Here is a 20,081-nt window from a genome sequence, read left to right on the forward strand (position 1 = left end):
TGAATTACCCCTGTTGCTTTTGCTTTCCCTTCCTAGCTTTGGCCATGGAAGTGTTGTTCTATCTAGCATGCCTAAATTTTTTGCAGAGCTTTCCTTTAGAGGAAGACCATGTTGTCTGAAATTCCATCCCCTGAAATAATCAAGCCTTAAAGTGGAAGGGACTTCTAGGTCACAATTAATCCAATACTACAAAGTAGTATCTCAGAGGTGCTGCCTTTAGAAAGTTGGGCTCCAGGGTACACACACCTGCAGAGAACCGTGGCCACATCTTAAAAGCTCCTCCTCTGACCACTCTTTGTAGCAGAGCCTCTCTTCTCCCTGCGGTTACATATTCTAAACCCGGCAGCGGGTCCTGATGGTGAAAACTTGGACAAAGAGGTAACCTGTTAACCTCTCTGAACCATAATTGTCTCATCTGTATAATGCGGATAATAATACCCTGTCTTACCTCCTTGTCACAATCAAGTTAGATCATACTTGTGAGTGTGCTGTAGTCTTTTAGACAAATGTAAGTCGTTGCTACAGCATCTTGTCCTGGATATTCACCTGGTTGAATGTTGAAGACTTCGGAGTCATGCTTAAAACTAAACTTTCCTTCCATTTTGTTGATTTTCTTTTTAGCCCTGTGTACTATATTTAATTTTTTGAGAATAGGGCTAAAAAAAAAAACCAAAAAAACCCAAAAAACTCCTTCCTACCATCTTACAGGTATGATGGAGTTGATTGTTGTAAACCTTGGAGCAAAATTAGCACCAGTTGTTTTATTGCATATCAACAGGTGTGTAGACTAAGTCTCCTTAGCAGCATTACACATCACCTCTTTATCTCTGGTGTAATGAAGACTCGTCTGAGCAGCTGAAATGTCAGGAATTGTCATGGAAGCTCTTACTTGCTTTTGGGATTCCCTATTACAACGTCTAAAATCACTCACTGAAAAGGTTAAAGGCAAAAGAGGCAGTTACAAGACTAAAAAGCCCAAGCTTTGCCATGATCATTGTTATCACTGGCTGCTTTTCCAAGGGCTTCTATGAAAAACAGAGCTACAGAAATAGGGGCAGTTCGTATGATATCATGTCATTTGCTTTTAGAAATTCTTCAAGTAAAGCTTTCCCCTTTGGAGAAGCTAAAGAGATTCCTTGTGGCTGATCATTGACATCTATCGGGTCCCTTAGAGCCTATAATTTGGGGTTAGCATGACCTGTACGTGGCCAGATAATTCCAGTGGGCTCACTGGTGTTTTCCAAATGGAAAGACTTCCCATGAAAATTGGGTAAAACTGTCTTTCCTCATGGTTTAAGAAACCCATTAGTAAGTTTTCCCTGAGAACTATGATATTATTCTGTGTTAAGCATTAGTTGGGTCAGACGTGATTCATTCCCTCAGAGAGCTTATCATCTAACTGCAGACCGGCCATGGTTCGCAAACACTGTTAACAATTAACAAGCGAGTAGGGAACCAGGTACGAGGTGAGATGTAGTGTGCAAATTTTAGAAGACAAGGAGGGCAGCGTGTGCGGGGCGATTAGAGAAGGTGGCACATATGAGCTGAAGCTTGAATGGGCTGTGAAGGATAAACAAGACTTAGTCAGAGAGAAAAGAGTTGGCCCAAAGAATGGGACAAGTCACTTCCAGGCCATAATGTGTACGGGGCTCCAGGGACTCTGGTCTGATCAGAGCAGAGGTGAGTAAGGTTAAAGCCAGGTTTTGAAGAGTGTGAATACCCAGCTTGGTAAAAGAGGTTGGGTAGGATCTAGTGGAACAGAAATGCTATTGCAGGTTTTTTTTTTTTTTTTTTTTTTTTTTTTTAAGATTTATTTATTTATTCATGCAGAGAGAGAGGCAGGCAGAGACACAGGCAGAGGGAGAAGCAGGCCCCATGCAGGGAGCCTGATGTGGGACTCGATCCTGGGTCTCCAGAATCACACCCTGGGCTGCAGGCGGCGCTAAACAGCTGCACCACTGGGGCTGCCCGATTGCAGGTTTTTGTAAGAGAACGACGAGATTAGGAGTGGTGAGTCAGCCAGTGGTCATCATAGTTGGATGGAGCAGAAAGGATGTGAGGTACATCAGGGGGCATCGTCATCCCGAAACAAGGGGGTGACAGCTGAGCCAAGAGGGTGGCAGTGGGATGGATGAGAAACGTGTTTGAAAGGAAAAATGAGCAGGACTTCTTCACTGATTGGATTTGAAGACCACGCCCAATACGTGTGGTCAGACTTGATTCCAAGATCTCTCACCTTCAGCCTGGACAGCCCAAGCATTCAGAAATCACTGTCAGAGGCAAAAGAATGAGGAAGGAACGTGGCCCCCACAAAAAAGGACTGAGTTTGGTGCTGGATGCATTACAAGGCCTTGTGGGCGGGTCGGCGGGCAACATCCGGGCAGTGCCCGTCCCCCCCCGGGCAGTGTCCGTCTGGGCAGGGCTGGCCATGGGGGGGTGGACGTCAGCACCAGGTCCTTGGTTACTCGTCTGTGCAGATGCCCAGCCTTGAAGGACGCCCCCCTTGGGGCTTCAGGATGAACCTTTTGTTCTTCTGAAATATTTACTTATGGAAGAGCTGAGAAAATGGTATATATACTTTGATAACCAAGAAGTTATTAGTAAAAAGCTGAGACCAGTGAAAAGCAGAGTAAACTTCTTGAAGCCCAGTGTAGGAAAGGTATCATTCACAGACCCCTTACTGTAGCGGTGGGATGAGACAGCTGCCCCGCTCTGCAGCTCAAGATGCCTGAGTACTTCGGGCCATCTTAAGGAGCTCATGTGGGCACTTAGTAAATATTTATGAAACATACTCTTTTTCATTAATTCTAAGATGAGCATTTTCTTAATTGTATTTTTAACATCTCTGGAAAGGGTTGTATCCTACAGTTGATGTCATTTTACTGTTCTTGTCGGCCAGGTAGGAATCACAGGTAGGATATCACAGCTGTCATCGCCTTAACCAATTTATTTTGCTTAGTTTTCTTTTGTTACATCTGCAGAAAAATTATATGTGATAAAATGTGTCCCAATAAGTCTCAAAGAGCTCCTCAGTAAGTACACGGTAACAGTTCCCAGCGATAAAGAAAGCAATAGTTAGGGGCACCCGGGTGGCTCAGCAGTGGAGCATCGGCCCTCGGCCCAGGGCGTGACCCCAGAGTCCTGGGATCGAGTCCCACATCGGGTCCTGGCAGGGAGCCTGCTTCTCCCTCTGCCTGTGTCTCTGCCTCTCTCTCTCTCTCTGTCTGTGTGTATCTCTCATGAATGAATAAGATAAAATAAAAAAAAGGAAGCAATAGCTTAATTGACTACATTCTTTATTTCTGGTGGTACATAAAATGGTGTGTCTTATAACGCCAGCATCTTAGATATAATGAAATAAATCGTATTAAAAGATACCTGATCGCAGCCAGTCTCTACCAGGGTGGTACAGACCGCTGGAGTACGGTACTCTAAATGTGCATTCTTTCCTCGACCTACATTGAGGTGGCCCTTGGGTTGTTTTAATTTGGGCTGGGAACATCAGGGGGAAGGATTTTCATCCAGTGGTGTCAATACCACCTGCCAGGACCAGAAAGCTTCTTTGATGGTGCAGAATCCAGAATGTGCACAAAAAGTTCAGGTGTTCGCGGCATGGGTATCTGTGGCTCGTTCAAACCCGTGGGCCCTCCTGCCCCGGGACCCTCGGGTACTCCAGACGGGCCTGGGCGTGCTTGCTGTTGGTACAAAGTGAGAGTGGATCCACCAGGAAAGTTGTGGGTGTTTGGGGTTGTCTCTTCGTGGTCTCCTGTGAGAGCCGAGAACGGAAACCCTCGTTTGTCGGAACCAGCAGTATGGCCTGTTGCGTGGAGGTAGGTTGGTGCCTTCCGTTGGGTGGAAGGAGGCCTGTCCTTTGTCCTGCTCGCTGGCACAGGACGACACCCTGGCACATGTGTGCCTTGCAAGCGCTTGCTCTGGGCCCGGAAAGCAGGAATAGTTGGGGGGATGGGGCTGAGGGTGCCTCTGTGTCTTGCTAAGGGACCTGGTGCTCCAGGTAAGTGCGCTGACGTCCTTCGCTGGGTGACGGTCACCGAGGGGCGGCCTATAGGTATGTCCGTGTTGGTTGACCTCGTGCCGGCCTCTGCCAGGCCTGCCTGTAGACAGACAGACAGCTGGGGTGCAGCAGCTGGCCCATGGGGTGGCCCTCGGGGCTCCTGGGGACCCTGGAGGTGGGGAGGAGGCCTTCGCTACCTCTTGGGAACGTGCAGGATGCCGCCCGGCGCCGGACAGGTGCTCGGACACGTCCCCGCGGGCCCGGCCTGCCGCGGCCAGTGGGTGCAGGTGCAGGTGCGGGTGCGGGTGCGGGTGCGGGCCCCGCGGGAGGGCTGCGTGGCCGGCTCGCCCCGGAGCACTCGCGCTGTGTGCACAGCCCCAGCCCCGCGCAGAAAATGATGTGTGTTTGGAAATAAGCAAAGCATCTTCGGTTGTGACCACGCAGGTGCAGCAGGAGAACGCGGCAGCCGAAGTCGGGAGCCCCAAGCCCTCGTGTAAACTTTCTTGGGGCCGGGAAGCGAGTCCTCGGAGGCCTTCGGGCTCCTTATCTGCCAAGCTTGCTGGAGTTCTCTTTCTGCTTTGTTCTGATAGATGATCTCTACAGGAGCGGGGGAAAAGGCAATGGAAAGAAAGGCCCTTTCCAGCTCCCCGACTTCTTTCTCCTGGTGCCGCCGGTGCCCGGGCACCACGGAGCCGGAGGCCCCCCAGGCCCCGCGGGCCACTGCCCGTCTGTCACAGGCTCCTGCAGCAGGACCGTGTTGCTGACTTGGGGGGAAAATTACTATTGCACTTGCAGTTGTTGCTTAGTAACATTTCTGATTTTGTGTTTCCTGTGACAGCCTGAGCAGAGATCATTAAAAATTAAACTTACAAAGCTGCTAAAGCGGGAGGAAGGAGGAAAACTTGAAGCCACCATTTTTTCGCTCGCTCAGAAGCCATCTAAGCTCAGGTTTCAGTGCCACATCTTGGGCAGACCCTGCACAGTCCCTGGTTTATATTAAACCTATTAAGCCGCGTAGAGCGCGCTGCCGGCGTTAGCTGGTGTCTGGTGCAGCTGGAGTTTGTCACCAGCGCATAAGACCCTTGACCCTGCAGAATGGCCTGGAATAGTAACCACGTGGCCGCACTGCATCCTGGCGAGAGAAAGCCCTAATGAGTTCTGTGTCCTGTTTCTGCTTTTTCCCTACAGTTCCACCAGGTGAGAAGAGTGATGACCATCCTTTTCCTTACTATGGTTATTTCATACTTCGGTTGCATGAAGGCTGCCCCCATGAAAGAAGCGAGCGTCCGAGGACAAGGCAGCTTGGCCTACCCAGGTGTGCGGACCCATGGGACTCTGGAGAGCGTGAGTGGGCCCAAGGCGGGTTCCAGAGGCCTGACGTCGTTGGCCGACACTTTTGAACACGTGATAGAAGAGCTGTTGGACGAGGACCAGAAGGTTCGGCCCAATGAAGAGAACAATAAGGACGCGGACTTGTATACCTCCCGGGTGATGCTCAGCAGTCAAGTGCCTTTGGAGCCTCCTCTTCTCTTTCTGCTTGAGGAATACAAAAATTACCTGGATGCTGCAAACATGTCGATGAGGGTCCGGCGCCACTCCGACCCCGCCCGCCGCGGGGAGCTGAGCGTGTGCGACAGCATTAGCGAGTGGGTGACAGCGGCAGACAAAAAGACTGCAGTGGACATGTCGGGCGGGACGGTCACCGTCCTCGAAAAGGTCCCTGTGTCGAAAGGCCAACTGAAGCAGTACTTCTACGAGACCAAGTGCAATCCCATGGGTTACACGAAGGAGGGCTGCAGGGGCATAGACAAAAGGCATTGGAACTCCCAGTGCCGAACTACCCAGTCGTACGTGCGGGCCCTTACCATGGATAGCAAAAAGAGAATTGGCTGGCGGTTCATAAGGATAGACACTTCCTGTGTGTGTACACTGACCATTAAGAGGGGAAGATAGTGGCTTTATGTTGTATAGATTATATTGAGACAAAAATTATCTATTTGTATATATACATAACAGGGTAAATTATTCAGTTAAGAAAAATAATTTTATGAACTGCATGTATAAATGAAGTTTATACAGTACAGTGGTTCTACAATCTATTTATTGGACATATCCATGACCAGAAGGGAAACAGTCATTTTGCGCACAACTTTAAAAAGTCTGCATTACATTCCTCGATAATGTTGTGGTTTGTTGCCGTTGCCAAGAATTGAAAACGTAAAAAGTCTAAAAAAAATAATAATAATAATAATAATGATAATAATAAATTGCATGCTGCTTTAATTGTGAATCGATAATAAACTGTCCTCTTTCAGAAAACAGACAAAAAAAAAAAAAACCGACAAAAATTTGAACCAAAACATTCCGTTTACATTTTAGACAGTAAGTATCTTCGTTCTTGTTAGTACTATTCTCTGTTTTACTGCTTTTAACTTCTGATAGCGTTGGAATTAAAACAATGTCAAGGTGCTGTTGTCATCGCTTTACTGGCTTAGGGAATGGGGGATGGGGGGTATATTTTTTGTTTGTTTTGTGTTTTTTTTTGTTTGTTTTGTTGTTTTGTTTTGTTTTGTTTTTTTTTTAGTTCCCATAGGGGGTAGGGATGGGGAAAGAATTCCTTCAATATATATATATTCTGGTTGATAAAAGATTTATTTGTATATTGTAAAGATGTTTGCAGTATCAGTCAGATGACTGGAAAATGAATAAAAAATTAAGGCAACCGAACAAAGTTCCCAGCCCACTTCCCATGATGCACCTCCTAGGCTCCCCCGTGCCCTCCCACGTGGTCAGGGGAGGCTGCTTTAGTCCGAAAGACCTACATTTTCTTAGAGCACATTCTTTCCCTCCCGCCCCCTCTGGTCCCCTCTTTGTTTCGTTTTCTCTTAAAGGAAGAAAAATCAGTTGCGCGCCCTGAGATAATTTACCACTGCTGTGAACAAGTGAGCAAATTTTGTCACCGTAGCACTCCTATAAGCATGGAGAACAGTGATTTCTTTTTTTTTTTTCCTTTTCCTTTTTTTTTTTTTTTAAGAGGAGAGAAAGACAACGAAACACAAAAACAGGTTCTTTTTTATGAGGGGTAGACATTTGGGTAAATCATTGTAAGGCTTAACAAAATCATGGGAAGGCTTGAGAGTGGTCTCGCAAGCGGAAGGTGGAGCTCTGTACGGGCCCAGAATTGCCTAGATCAGGGCAGGAGTCCACACTGCCGGTGGCAGGAGACTGAGCAGCCGTCTGGAGGCCGCGTGGAGCTGACTCGTCATCTCCGGGTGGTGCAGGAGGAATTTCTGGTAGCCACGCTGAGGTCTAGGTGTGGGGGGGGGGGGCAACGGTACATTCCGGAAGGGAGGCCTCTGAGGGACTTTGCAGGGGCGGCTCTGCAATGACTGTGTCACGTTGCTTGGACCTCGCCCTTTAAGTGCCTACATTATCTAACTGTGCTAAGAGGTTCTCGCTGGAGGACCCCACTCGAGCTGACTGAAGCTCTGCACCCCTGGGTCATTTGTCCTAGAGCTGGATTAGCCTGGAGCAGGTTCAGAGCCCAGTGTGGCCCCGTGATCAAGGAGGAAGAAGATGCTTGCGGCTGGGACAGTAGACTTGAGGAGACCAGGGTTTTGTCTTCTGAGAACTTTTGGTAAGGGGGCAGGGACAGGAACAGGCCCCCAAACTCAGGTTTGGATGACCAAGGCTACCGAGAGAAAATCTTGTCCAGAGACGAGACTTCGGGGAGGTGTCTGCACATCTGGGACACCAGAGGCCTGAAGGTGCCTTGCGCCATGGAAGAGGCCGGGCCGGCGCTGAGCGAGTCACGCCCGCAGTGAAGGCCTCCGCGGCCTCCTGCCCGTCCTGTCTGTTCGTGGACGGGGCCCCTGCCTCACCTCTGCCCTCTCGGGGTCGGAGAAGTAAAGTGGGGAGTCTGGAGTAGTGGTCGCGGGAGACTCGGATCCCAGGGAGAATTAGTGCTAAACCCACTCACCCACGCAGCCCACTACCCGAGCCTGAAAACGTCCTAGGCCAGAGTCCGTGAACAGCAGGAAGCCTGCAGAGGTTGCTGCGTCTTAGTGGGGCGAGGGGTAAGCAAAAGAGGCCTTGCACCATGACCCAGGGAAGGAAGACACCCTCGCAAACGGTTTCCCTTTGTTCAGTCTTTCGTTTAGAGCGAGCCGAGCCTACCCCTTAGGGAGCCGCCCGAACACCTGTCTAGAAGAGGGAAGACTTTAGTGTAGGTTTGTTTTGTGCCGTTTGAAATGCTGTCTTTGTAATTATTTTTGACATGTAACGAATATCTGCTGTACGTGAACTTTCGCAGCTTGCTTCTGAGGGACAAAATCCTAAAACAGGGAGTCCCAGCGCCATCTCAAAGTCCTGCACAGGCCAGATCTGTTACGTGGTCGCGTAGGAGACATTCGGCAACTGTGTGGTCACTGGCTCTCTCTTACCCGATAGGATGCGTCACAGTCACACGCTTGGTGGTTCACGTTGACCTAAGATTTATTTTGTTAAAATCTCTCTCTGTTGCTGTTCGTTTTTGTTCTGTTCAGTTTTGTTTTGTTTTTAAAGTCTTGCTGTGGTCTCTTTGTGGCAGAAGTGTTTCATGCATGCCGGCAGGCCTGTTGCTTTTTTATGGTGATTCCCATTGAAAATGTAAGTAAATGTCTGTGGCCTTGTTTTCTCTATGGTAAAGATATTATTCACCATGTAAAAACAAAACAAAAAAATATTTATTGTATTTTAGTATATTTATATAATTATGTTATTGAAAAAAAAATTGGCATTAAAACTTAACCGCATCAGAAGCCTATTGTAAATACAAGTTCTATTTAAGTGTACTAATTAACATATAATATATGTTTTAAATATAGAATTTTTAATGTTTTTAAATATATTTTCAAAGTACATAAAATCTGGGGGTTCTGGGTTTTTTTCTCTTCACTGTAAAACAAACATGAAAACGTGTTTTATTATAAATACGCGTGTTCCTTGCTTTAAGACCAACCTGAGTAGTTTTAGCAATTGCACAGCCCCCCAAGAGAGGATGCTTGCTTATTTCAAAGCAGGGGAGGCCAATCCTGCAGTCTGTGAGCTTCCGAGAAGCTCTAGGATTGGGCCTGTCTTCCACAGGGGAAGACGGGAGTGTCATATTCTAGGACACTTGAAAGTTTTCTCCTTTTGAAGTGATATAGTTTCATCAAGTACCAAACCATGTATCCTAGCAACATCAGGATCCATGAATCAGGGCTGGCTGGCTCTATTTGATTATAAAATAACTGTTAAAAAAAAAAAAATCAAAGTAGGTTTACTTAGGAATAATGAGAATAAATTGGCCCAAATTTAGAAAGTCAATGACTGAAAGAAAACATAGAGATTCAATATTTGGAAGCAGGTCATGTACCCTTAGTTTGGAAATGGTACCATTTGCATTATGCATTTGTATCCATTGCACTGATTTAATTTTTGTATGTGGAGCATGCAGATTTTATATCATAGTACCCATGATCTAACAGATTGCTAGGATTTCTAAAAAGATTTGCCTCTGTGATGGCTGCCAAGCCGCTGGGTAATTTAGTTAAAGTGTTTAAAGTTATCACTAAATCTTAGGGAAATAAATGGAAGGATTTTAAATTAGAGAAAGAGCCATTAAGGAAAAAAAGCATCTGTTCCTACTCTTCAGACTCCCCATTTGAACACTGACAACCCATCCCAGAACGTGGTGAACTATATCTGTGCAGTGTATCATTTCTATTTCAAACACACACACATGGTTTCCTCTTGTATTGTCTTATAAATAAGGATCAAGAAAGTCATAACAAACATTGACTTGTGTTGTGTATATGGAAGAACAGATCGAATGAGATGAATGACTCAATCCTAATCCGTCCAGGGGGCTTTGCAAACAAAGTCCTCCAAACTCCAAGAGAAGACCCTGACTGGCAGTGGAGGCCCAAGCCCAGCCGTGGAATTAGAGCTTGGGTGAACGTCAGGCTCAACCGGTTTTCATAGTCAAGGGAGACCAAGGTATTTTTGAAAGGATTGTGTGAGAAGGAGAGAATCAAGTATGGCCTCCAAATTACGTGAAGTTAAAGGAGCGTGGGGTAAACAGTTACTGGGAGTTTTCATTGAAAGATGAGGTCAGAGGAACAAAACACGTAGGCTCCACCAGATTTACCAACTTAGAGTCAGCAGGGCTAGTTAATTTGTACTCAGCTCACTGGGGACAAGCAGTGAAACCTGTTCGGTCACTGGGATGCCTCGAAGTAACCCAGATCCCTGCTTTCTTGGATCGATTGTTTTTTGCCACATTGGGAGGCTTCCGTGGTGATTGGCGGGGTCTATGACGCTTGCTTATCGGCTGTACGAATCCCACGAAGGCGACCCCAGTTGTGACATTCAAAGCACCAGAGAGTGGGTCAGTGCTAACTCTTCTCTTACTCATTTAAGGGATTACTAGTCTCTGGATAAAACGTCCCACCCCCCCCCCCAATAAGCCGCAACCAAGGGCTTCCAGCCCGGCCTCCGCTGGGCCGGCCATGGGGCCGTGGGGCCGTGGGGCCGTGTCAGGGCTGAAGCCCGACGCAAACCCTGCCTATCTTCTCCGCGTCCTCTCGTCAAGCCTGTTTCAGGCGCCGGGCAAAGTTGAAACGGCTCCACGGTTTGGTAAGCTGTGGCTAAGTAAAGGATGCTAATAATTGGCGTAAGAACGAGTGTACGTACTCAAATGTAGGCAGGTAACGTAGTAAGTATTTCGTAGTCAGCTCAGAGAAATTCATCCGTGGATTTGATCCACCCTCATAGTGTTGGACAGCAAAACTAGTGATGGAATCTGGGCCCTTTTTAAAATTTTCTGGTTTTCGGTTTTGGGGTTTTTTAGCTGTGGGTTGGTTCAACTCTCGTTGTAAGGTTAGTGGGTTGACGATTTGAGGGGAAGGAGGGTTGGGAATCTAATGTCGGTTACGTTAAGCCAACCGGAGGTAGGTTCCGGGAATCCCCACCTAAGAGCCAAACTGAGTGACTAGAGTAGGTGCAGCCGCTGCAAACCAGCCCGCGTCCACGTGCAGCGCAGCTAACACGGGTCTCCCTCCTCAACCTGCACCTCTGTCCCTGGGCTTGAGCATCCTCAGCGACTCCCTGGATTGTAGCCACCATATTAATTCTTTACAGAAAAGCAAAAAGGCCACCTCTTCATCTTTTGATGAGTGATTAAATGCGGTAAATTGCCCGAAGAATGTTTAAATATCAACAGAAAAAAATGTGATCTTACACATTATTATATTCCTCATTAAGAAAGAGTTCTCTAGGTGGCACGGTCTGTAGGACTTCCATAGGCCCTTAGCTCAACCCCTCTAGTTATTTGCTAGGCACAGAACACCGGAGCACAGGCCCCCCGACCTGGCACTGGCTTGTCTGATGATAGCGTACCCTCAGGATCGTGGGATTGTACACGCCGGCCTAGTAATCACTCCTCGCTGTGCACACACATGCACACACGCACACGTGAACAGACGGGACCTTTGCATTCACTATCTGTGTGAGGCGCTAATCTCTTAAATCTGGCAAAACAATTATTTCTCCCTTTCGAAAAATAAGCCCTTCCTTCTGTACTAAAATAGCCCGTACAACACACTGCAGTTTAATGACGGGGCATGTCTTCGGCTTGTAAATGACCCAAAAATGTTGACTGGAAGACTGAGCTTGAAGTGCATGTTCTATATTGAAAAATCATAAGGATGCTTCTGCAGCACGGCACTTTGGGATTGTGTTCTGCTCAGATGGTGCCTTAGAAAGCAGGAGCCGGTCTGCATAGAATGGCTGAACCCAGGGGAAATATTTTTGTCTAGCTTAAGTGCCCACATTTTGGAAAAATCCATATCAAGTACTGCAGTACATACTCAAATTAATTTAGTCGAGCTACATTCTCCACTGAGCCCTTAACATCAAAAAAAATTTTTTTTCTGGACTGGAATTTGGTGCATATCAAGCAGGGAAAAGAGGAAAAGACAGAACGAAGTAGAAACTCCCTAAACTGGAGACCTTCGATAGGTACCAAACAGCACGTACCTGGGAGTTGGGGTCCCCAGCACTGGTCTAACTGGACCACCTGCAGTGGCTCCCAGGGTGCGCCCTCCAATCAGCAGCAGCCTCTCCAGGAACTTGTTAGAAATGCAGGCTCCCAGGCCCCACCCCAGACTTGTTGAGTAAAAGCTTTGGAGGTGGAGATAGCAAATCTGTATTTTCAAAAGGCCCTTCAGGCGATTCTCAGGCCCACACAAGTTGAGGAATCACAGGACTAAGGGAGGGAAGCCACCCACCCAGCCTGTGTCCTAAATCGCAGGAAGGTGGCACAGCACGAGAAATTGGAACCGTGAGTTCGAATCCCAGGCAAGCCACTTCCAGGGCCCTGAACACGTTCAGACCATCGAACTTTTTTTTTTTTTTTTGCTTCCTAGAAGCCACCAGAGCAGAGCAGTGGGTGCTCCTGGGGGAGCACTGCTCAGCCCGGACCAAGGCCCTGCTGCTTGAGAAGCCAGCCCAGCCCGTAAATGTGTGTGGGGGACGCTCGCCACAATTTAGAGTCAACAATTTTTTTTTTCTTCTCTTTCGAAGCTACAGCAGGCGTGGACTCAGGACCCAGAGCATGTAGTCGTTTGTAACACATTTGGAACGACTGCGAGAAATGAGAAGCAACATGCAGCAAATTAATAAGGAAAAGATTATTCCATCTGGGGAGCTGGGCTCTGCACCTGCCAACACGGCCCTCGCTCCGTGGAACGGAGCTATATTGGTCACAAATTAAATAAGCTTCCTGAGTTAATCAGCTCTTGCCGCCCAGCTGAGGAGGGCGAGGCTCACCCTTGAGTGACCGGCTCCGAGGGCGCCGGCGGCTTCTCTGGGGCAAACCTCCGCCCGTTGCAGGAGCCGTTTGCCAGAGCCGGGCCTGGAGAGGGCTGGTTCACCCCCCAGCCTCCCCGTGTGTGCGTGTGCACGGGTATGTGTGTGCATATGTGTGTGTGCATGTGTGCATATGCGTGCGTGTGTGCACGTGTGTATGTGCATGTGTGTGCATGTGCGCATGTGTGCATATGTGTGCATGTGTGCAAATGTGTGTACGTGCATGTGTGTGCACGCGTGTGTATGTGCATGTGTGTGTGCACGTGTGTGCCTGTGCGTGTGCATGTGCGTGTGTACTCTCCTGCACGTCGTGGACACCCAGGCAGCCCCGGAACCGTCCCTGCTTGCGGGCTGGGGTGGAGGTGCCCGAATCCGTCGCCCATCTACGGGCAACGTGGAAACCCGGGTTGGGGCATGTGCAGGGACCAGGGGTGCAGGTGGCTCAGGCCGCCCCCGGCCAAGCCGCCCGCGGCTCCGAACCTTCGGGGCCCCCTCGTCCGCCCATCCCGGCCCCGCGGGCCTGTCCTCCTGCCCTCCCTGCTTCATCCCTTGCGGTGCGCAGGGAGCGCAGAGGTGGGGGCGCGCGGCCCTGGGGACACCCCGACTTCACCCGCGTGCCCGCCCCCCCACACCCCCGCAGCTCCCCCCCATCCGCCAGCTCCCTCGCCCCCCCTTGCTCCCCCACCCCCTCCCCTGATCCGGAGAATCGCGCCGGTGCTCACGCCAGCCCCCAGCTTTGGCCCGTTCCGGCCCAGGACCCTCTGTGCCACCTGCACCTGCTCTGTGGCTCCATCGGCTGCGGCTCCCTTCCCGGGCGGGGGGGCGGGGGTCGCCTCCTCACCTCCCAGCATCCGGGTGGGTAGCGGTGTAGACTCCGCAGCCTGACTGGGGGGCTGAACCCGGCTCTGCCCCTAGGGCTGTGTGGGTGCGGCCTAGCTCCTGAGGGCCTCTGTGCCCGGTGTCCTTCTTCTTAAAACACGAGTAAAAATACTACCACCTGCCTCGGGACCTTGGCGACAATCAAGTGAGTGCACACAGGGCACGGGAACGGGGATGGAGCAAGGAAACGCCTCAGGAAGGTTCTACAAACCCGTATTCTATTGACCGAGGATGAACTGGGCTCACCTGGCGTGGACGGCAGAGATTCTTCTCCAACATTCTCTGGCTTGTAGAGGGGATCCCATTTCGTGTGTGTTTCATTGCGCCCAGGGCACTCTGTGTCTTCTGGAAGACTCCCAGAGGCGGCCCCTGTTGACCCACGGCCGGGCTCTGGCTCTTACCCCGTGGCCAGGACACACACTCAGGCAAATGGAGGAGACGCGCCACAATAAAAGGCATTTTTCGGGCCGTGAAATCCAAACGAAGCCCATTATCCTTAAGTGTCCGTGCGGCTGAAGCAGGGCCGCAGCCAGGGCGCAGCGCCTGAACTCACACAGTGGGAAAGGGAAACCAGGAGCCACAGCCACGGCTCTAAAAATAGCCAGGCCCTCAGGAGGAGGGGGGACCCCTCACCCTTGGGCCCCGCGCACCCCACCACTGCACCCTGAGGATGAGGAGGGCTCGCCCTGAGCCAGCAGGGTTCTGCGCACCCCACGCCCATCTAGGTGACTGTCCCAGTACCCACATGTAGGGGGAGGGAGGGACACGGGGGGGCCCAGGGGCTGCCCAGAATCCTCGCAGTCTGGCCCTGCTGACGGCTGCAGAGGTGAAGAGGTGTGAAGAACGTTCGGGAAAAACAGAAACAAAAGAAATGGCAAGCAGCTCCGCGTCTGAGGAGACTTGGGCTTTCACGGAAAAGGGAGAGCGCCAGTGCTGCTCTTACTGTTCGGCTTTGCTCTCTTAAGGGTTAACGCGCCCGGAGGCTCATGTTGCAGGGAGGCCCGTCCAAAAGGGGACGCGACACCGCTCTGCGCTAAACAATCCCAGGGCAGGGTTTCTCGACTTTGTGCCAGCTGTTTCCAATACCTGGAAACGGGGCAGCTGTCACCCCCTTCAACCTCGTGGCAGATCGGGAGGGTTTCCTGTGCGTTGCCTGGATTGGGCAGACAGAATGTTCTGGAACCACTTGCTAAACTCAGGAATGCTCAATCCCCCCTCCAGATCAAAAATTTATGAAGTTACTCTGTGTTTGCGATTGCCGGAGGAGAGAGGGCCGGGGCCCGGCCCCGCTGGGTCTGCAGTGGTCTTGGACCACAAGCCGCAGAGGTAGCAGGGGTAGCAGGGGCAGCAGGTGCCACCTCCCGTCCACCCGCCCCTTCCGAGGATGGCAGGCGTCACTAGTAAGTCCTTGCTGAGCTCGGTTTCAGCCTCAGAATCGTTAGAACTGTGCTTCGTGTCGTCACCGCCAGTTGAATGTGACTGACCCAAAGGACGACCCCACCTGCCGCCCCAGTTTCCCCAGGCTCTCCAGAATACATCCCGTCGGTAGGGGAATACACCGGGCAGCAAAGTGCCGAGGCCTGCGTGTGCCCATCAGGTCGGAGCAGGACTGGGGGCCGAGAGGGCGAAGAATGTTCCGCAGACAAGTCCGTAGGCACTGACACCATCGGCTTTGGACACGTGACCTGGACGTGAGAAGCCCAGTAAGGGGTGATCACGACTCCAGGAAGTGGTGGGACGCAAGGAACAGGGTTTGGCAATAGGCAGTAATCTCCTAGTCCTGAGGGATGTCGTACGAGACGCCGAGCTATCTGGAACACGTCAACCACGAGACACGAGTGACTGAGGAGCTAAGGGAACCAACAGCACACAAGCCTAAATAACTTGCCCGAGGTCACGCAGCAATAAACGTGAAATTCAGATCGGAAGCCACATCTACATGAGCCCAAGGTCCTCAATTTTCAAAAAAAACCCAGCCTTGTTTTATTTTCTTTCTCTGATCACATGCAACCTAAGAATCTTAGTGCATTTACTGCTGCGTCTGTTAACAGCCCCTGGCATTCTCGGCACAACCCTGTATTTCCTGGCCTCCTTCGCGCGCGCCCAGCTTTATTGAGATAGAACTGACCCGTAACATTGTGGAGGCCTAAGAGGCACAGCGTGACGATGCGAGACACGGGTATCGCCAATGACCGCCGCCGCCGCCTTAGCTGACCCCCTCTCCTAATTACCGCCTCGTCTTTGTGGTAGGACTGTGAGGCGCCAGCACAGCGTCGCTAACCGCAGCCACCGCGCTGTACATTAGACTTCCCAGGACGTTCTCACCCCCTTGCTGGAAGTTTGTGCTCCTTAACCAACATTTCTGCTCCCCCAGCACCCCCACCCCCTGGCAGCCACCATCCTAGTCTCTAGTTCTGGGAATTCAGATTTTTTAGGTTCCACCTGTAAGTGAGAACATACGGTACATGTGTTTCTCTGTCTGACTTACTGCACTTAGCAAAATATCCTCAAAGTCACGGCACGAACACCAAGGCCCCTCGTCTGAACCACGACACTAGTAGCTCTCGATCTCTATACGCCTGAATCACTTAGGGAATTTTTTAAAAAACTGAGCTATGCCAGCCCCCGCCCCAGAGGGGTTAAGTCAGACTCTCTGGGCGTGGGGCCCAGGCACAGGGATGTCTTAAAGCCCCCTAGTAGTTCCTTTGGGTGGCCAGCGTGGACCCACCACCCGCACGGGAGAGGTGCCAGCTGCCGCAGGAGGGCTGAGCCCGCGGACGAGGGGCGAGTGGCCCAGGGGCGTGGAGGACGGAGCTCACAGGCCGGGAGGTGGGCAGGTCGTTGCCTGTCCCGCCTCCAGGGAGCCTGCCCGAGCCAGCGACAGGCTCCGACACGTCATTTCACTCAAGCTTCACTTGTCCCGCTGGACTCCAAAGAGCTTCATAAAGTTCGAGCAGAGAAGAAAGCAAGTGGTCCCCGCCGACTGTTCGGAGCGCCTTCTGCTTCCCCAGGTGGCCGTCGGATTAGCCTTCGGCCTGGCGGTCCGCTGCTTCTGATGCTTGCGCCTCTCCCCACCCGCCGCAAGCTGCCGAGGGGTCTGTTCTGACTGACACCCGGTGGCGGCTTGTCGGTGTCTCGGGCCCCTCCTGGAGGGCTCCCGTCAGCAGCAAGGCAGGACGTGCCCGGCTGGGGCAGGCCGCGGGGCTAATGGGCAAATGGCCCGTGTCAGCAGGCAGCAGGTGCTCCTGCCCGGTCAGCTGCTTGGAGCGCGAGTGGGCAAGTGCCTGACTTTCCCCCTGGTTTCAGGCCATGGATCGGAGTCCCAGCAAGCCCCAGTCTGTGGGACCAGAGGCTATTTTGGGCAGTCCTCTATCCAATGGCAAGTTAGGGGTGATGTCACCTGAAACCGCCAGGGAGCATCCGGTTTCACCCCCATCTAGACACGAACCGCGAGGAAATGGAAGCGAGGGCAGGGAGGCCAAAATGCAGGAGCCACGACGTCCCTGTCTGTATTTCTGTGTCATCTCTTCTCATGCGTTCCTCCCACTTTCAGCCCGTGTCCCCACCACTGCAGGTCGGGTCTACACCAGCTCTCACCTCGACTCTCACCCCGCCCCTGGGGCCTCCCCACCTCCAGTCCGACCCCCCACCCCCATGTACCCTCCCATACAGGCTCCGGGGAAATAAGGAGCGTGAAAGTGCTTTGTGCCCAACCATAGGAATCCCCAGGCCCACCCGCACACCCAGGTACCACCCGGCAGGAACTGGGGTCGCAGCCCTTACTCGGGGTGAAGACTCGGGCCTGCAGCCTGGGCTTCTGCGAAAGGGTGAAGTGGCCACACCGAGAGCAGTGGTTTGGGGCAGCGGCTGGGAAGGTGTGCCCACCGCGCTGGAGCCCCAACAGGTGCGCCCTGCAGGCCTTCGGGGGCCCTGTGGGCGGTGCCACGCCCTGCCATTACGGCCACCCCGGCGACAGGCAGGGAGGGACCCGGCGGTGCCCATCTCAGAACTGAGGATGAGTGGGGCCGGCCCACCTGCCCACCTCCCACCTCCCTTGGATGCGCATGGCGGGCCCCCGCTGCACCGCCCACTGCGCCCTGCTGACACACACGTGGACGGTCCCCGCTGGACGGGTGGCCGGTGACCGTGTGGAGGGCCCCCCCCACCCCGGACACGAGGAAGGGCTCACCAGTGCTGCCAGAGCCAAACCGGTCACGCTGGCCTGTGGGGCCTCCTGGGATGCAGCCTTAGATCATCTTCCTGCTTCAGTGTCCGGACAACTGTCGCCACTCCCCACACGCAGGGCTTGCGGTCCCCTCCTGTTCCTGGGGTAGCCTCGTCCTCGTGCCCCTGCACCCTTATGCTCACGGCAGGCCTGCCTAGCCGCTCGGCTGTAGGGAGGCCCCATAGAACCCAGACGCCCGGTGAAATAGGAGTTTCAGGTAACTCCTGAGTGACTGTGTGACACAGATGCGGCCAGACATGACGGGGGGACACGCTCACATTAAGAAATGATCTGTGTTCATTTCAATTCAGATTTAACTCTGTTTTGTAGAGTCTATGACTTTATTCGACAAACCCGACTACGCTCCTCCTACGATGCTACCAGACGCGTACCCTCTGGGTTTACTCTGCCCGTGTCAAAGTGGGGTTCAGTGCTCCTCCGTGTTTTCCATACCAAACCGTCGGTAAACAATGGGGACTTCACTGAGGGTTTTTAGTAAATATGGAAGCTGGGGTTTACATTTCATAATACCTACCATTTTATCTAAAAAAAAAAAAAAAAGTGAAAATGACCTCACAAACCTCTGTTCTTGGTCAAAAAAGTCCTCAAGTATTCTTTCGACCTCTTTCCTCTGTAGCATTCCGCCCGCTCCCACTCTTTAATGTGCAGAGAAGCTTCCATTTTCCCCACCAGGGCAGCGGGCCCAGGCTCTTCTGCACGCTATGGTGGACCCACCAAAGCAACTTTCTAATTAGCCAGGGCCCTCCATACAAAGGCATCGTCTCCTAAGAAGATTAAAAAATTGTCCCCCCATTTATAGAATCTTCAAGGTTTGATTCCCTGCCCAGGAGGACGGAGTCGCTCCTTTCCCAGCTGGGAGTCACTTGTGCAGGGGACGAAGCCCCTGGCTTTACCCCACGCCGCGCTAGGACCATGGATGCTCCATTCACGCCCGCGCCCACCACAGCGTGCCTAGCTAAGTCCGCGAGGAGCATCGATTAAATAGAACGACCCAGTGTAACGCCGCCTTTTAAATGCATTTAGCTCCACGTGGCTGTAACAAAGTTAGCAGGAGCTCATGGAACCAATCACGGTGGCCAGGTAGAGCGGCTGGACAGGCCAAGCGAGTGATCCTCCTCCCATCCGCATGCTGGACAGCTGAAGGGTTTCCTTACAAACATCATCATGTCAAGCCACCATCCCCGGTCAAGTGAGTTAGAAGCTTCGGCATTCGGGCACCCACGTTGTTTTCAAAGCTCCCAGGTGGTTGTACTGAGCAGCAAAATGATGGGTGGTTGCTCGGGAGGTGGCCCTGACGTGCGCCTCTGGTTCTAATGCACGACACGGAAGAGACAAGAGGATGTAATATGGGAGAGTTACGGTTTTCTTTTTCTTTCCCCCCTTTTGTGTTTCCTAGTTTCCTAGAGCTTTTACACACGCACGGACACATGCCACACCCGCAAGAGTCTGGCCATCGAGCCTTGGCTGTGTGTTCCGTTTGTGAGCTCGAGGAGCGAGGCGGCTCTAGAAGTGCAGCTATGGGAACTGCAGTCCTGGATCTGGCTGGCTCGGGCCTCGCTCTACCAGCTGCCGTGGCCGGTGCCACTCTTTTGGGTTCTGGTTTCACCAAGGAGTCAGACACTGTGATACATTTTGGATTTGAAAGGACAAGAAAAACCTGCTAACGCAGAATTGGCCAGCCCTCCACACCTCCCCGCCGCCACGCACTGACCTGAACTAAGCAGAGAGAAACCAAGGCAATGGTTTGGCTACACTCCACTTGACGCTCTTCCAGGCCTTGCGAAGCAGAATTCCTTTCAGTGCATGTGGCTGTAAAGAGATGGATTCTTGAAACGGACTCTGAAAAGTGGGGATGAGCGTGAGCAGAGGGAAAACGTGGGCCCGGGAGTCAGCAGACTGGAATCCCTGGCCTTGCGCTGCCCCTCCTGCTGTGTGACCTGGGTGTCCCCCTTACTTCTTTCAGCCTTGGCCGTGTCCTCTGCAAAAGGAGGACCTTGAATTCAATGATCCTAAGAGCCCTTCCAGGTCGAAGTGCTCCATGGATCCTAAGTCCTG

At 51.8% G+C, this 20,081-nt stretch overlaps 1 protein-coding gene across 5 annotated transcripts in view; it reads left to right on the top strand.

Annotated features, from left to right (window-relative positions):
* Nucleotides 1–6,482, top strand: part of BDNF (brain derived neurotrophic factor) — a 52,088-nt gene extending 45,606 nt beyond the window's left edge. For all 5 annotated transcript variants that reach the window (XM_026018600.2, XM_026018601.2, XM_026018602.2 and 2 more), the window contains exon 2: nt 5,201–6,482. In XM_026018600.2, coding sequence (XP_025874385.1) covers nt 5,201–5,965 — 765 coding nt within the window. In that variant the 3' untranslated portion in view covers nt 5,966–6,482. The remainder of the gene's footprint in view (nt 1–5,200) is intronic.
* Nucleotides 6,483–20,081: the final 13,599 nt, after the last annotated feature.

The sequence above is a fragment of the Vulpes vulpes genome, chromosome 11 (genome assembly GCF_048418805.1).
Source record: "Vulpes vulpes isolate BD-2025 chromosome 11, VulVul3, whole genome shotgun sequence".
NCBI lineage: Eukaryota > Metazoa > Chordata > Mammalia > Carnivora > Canidae > Vulpes > Vulpes vulpes.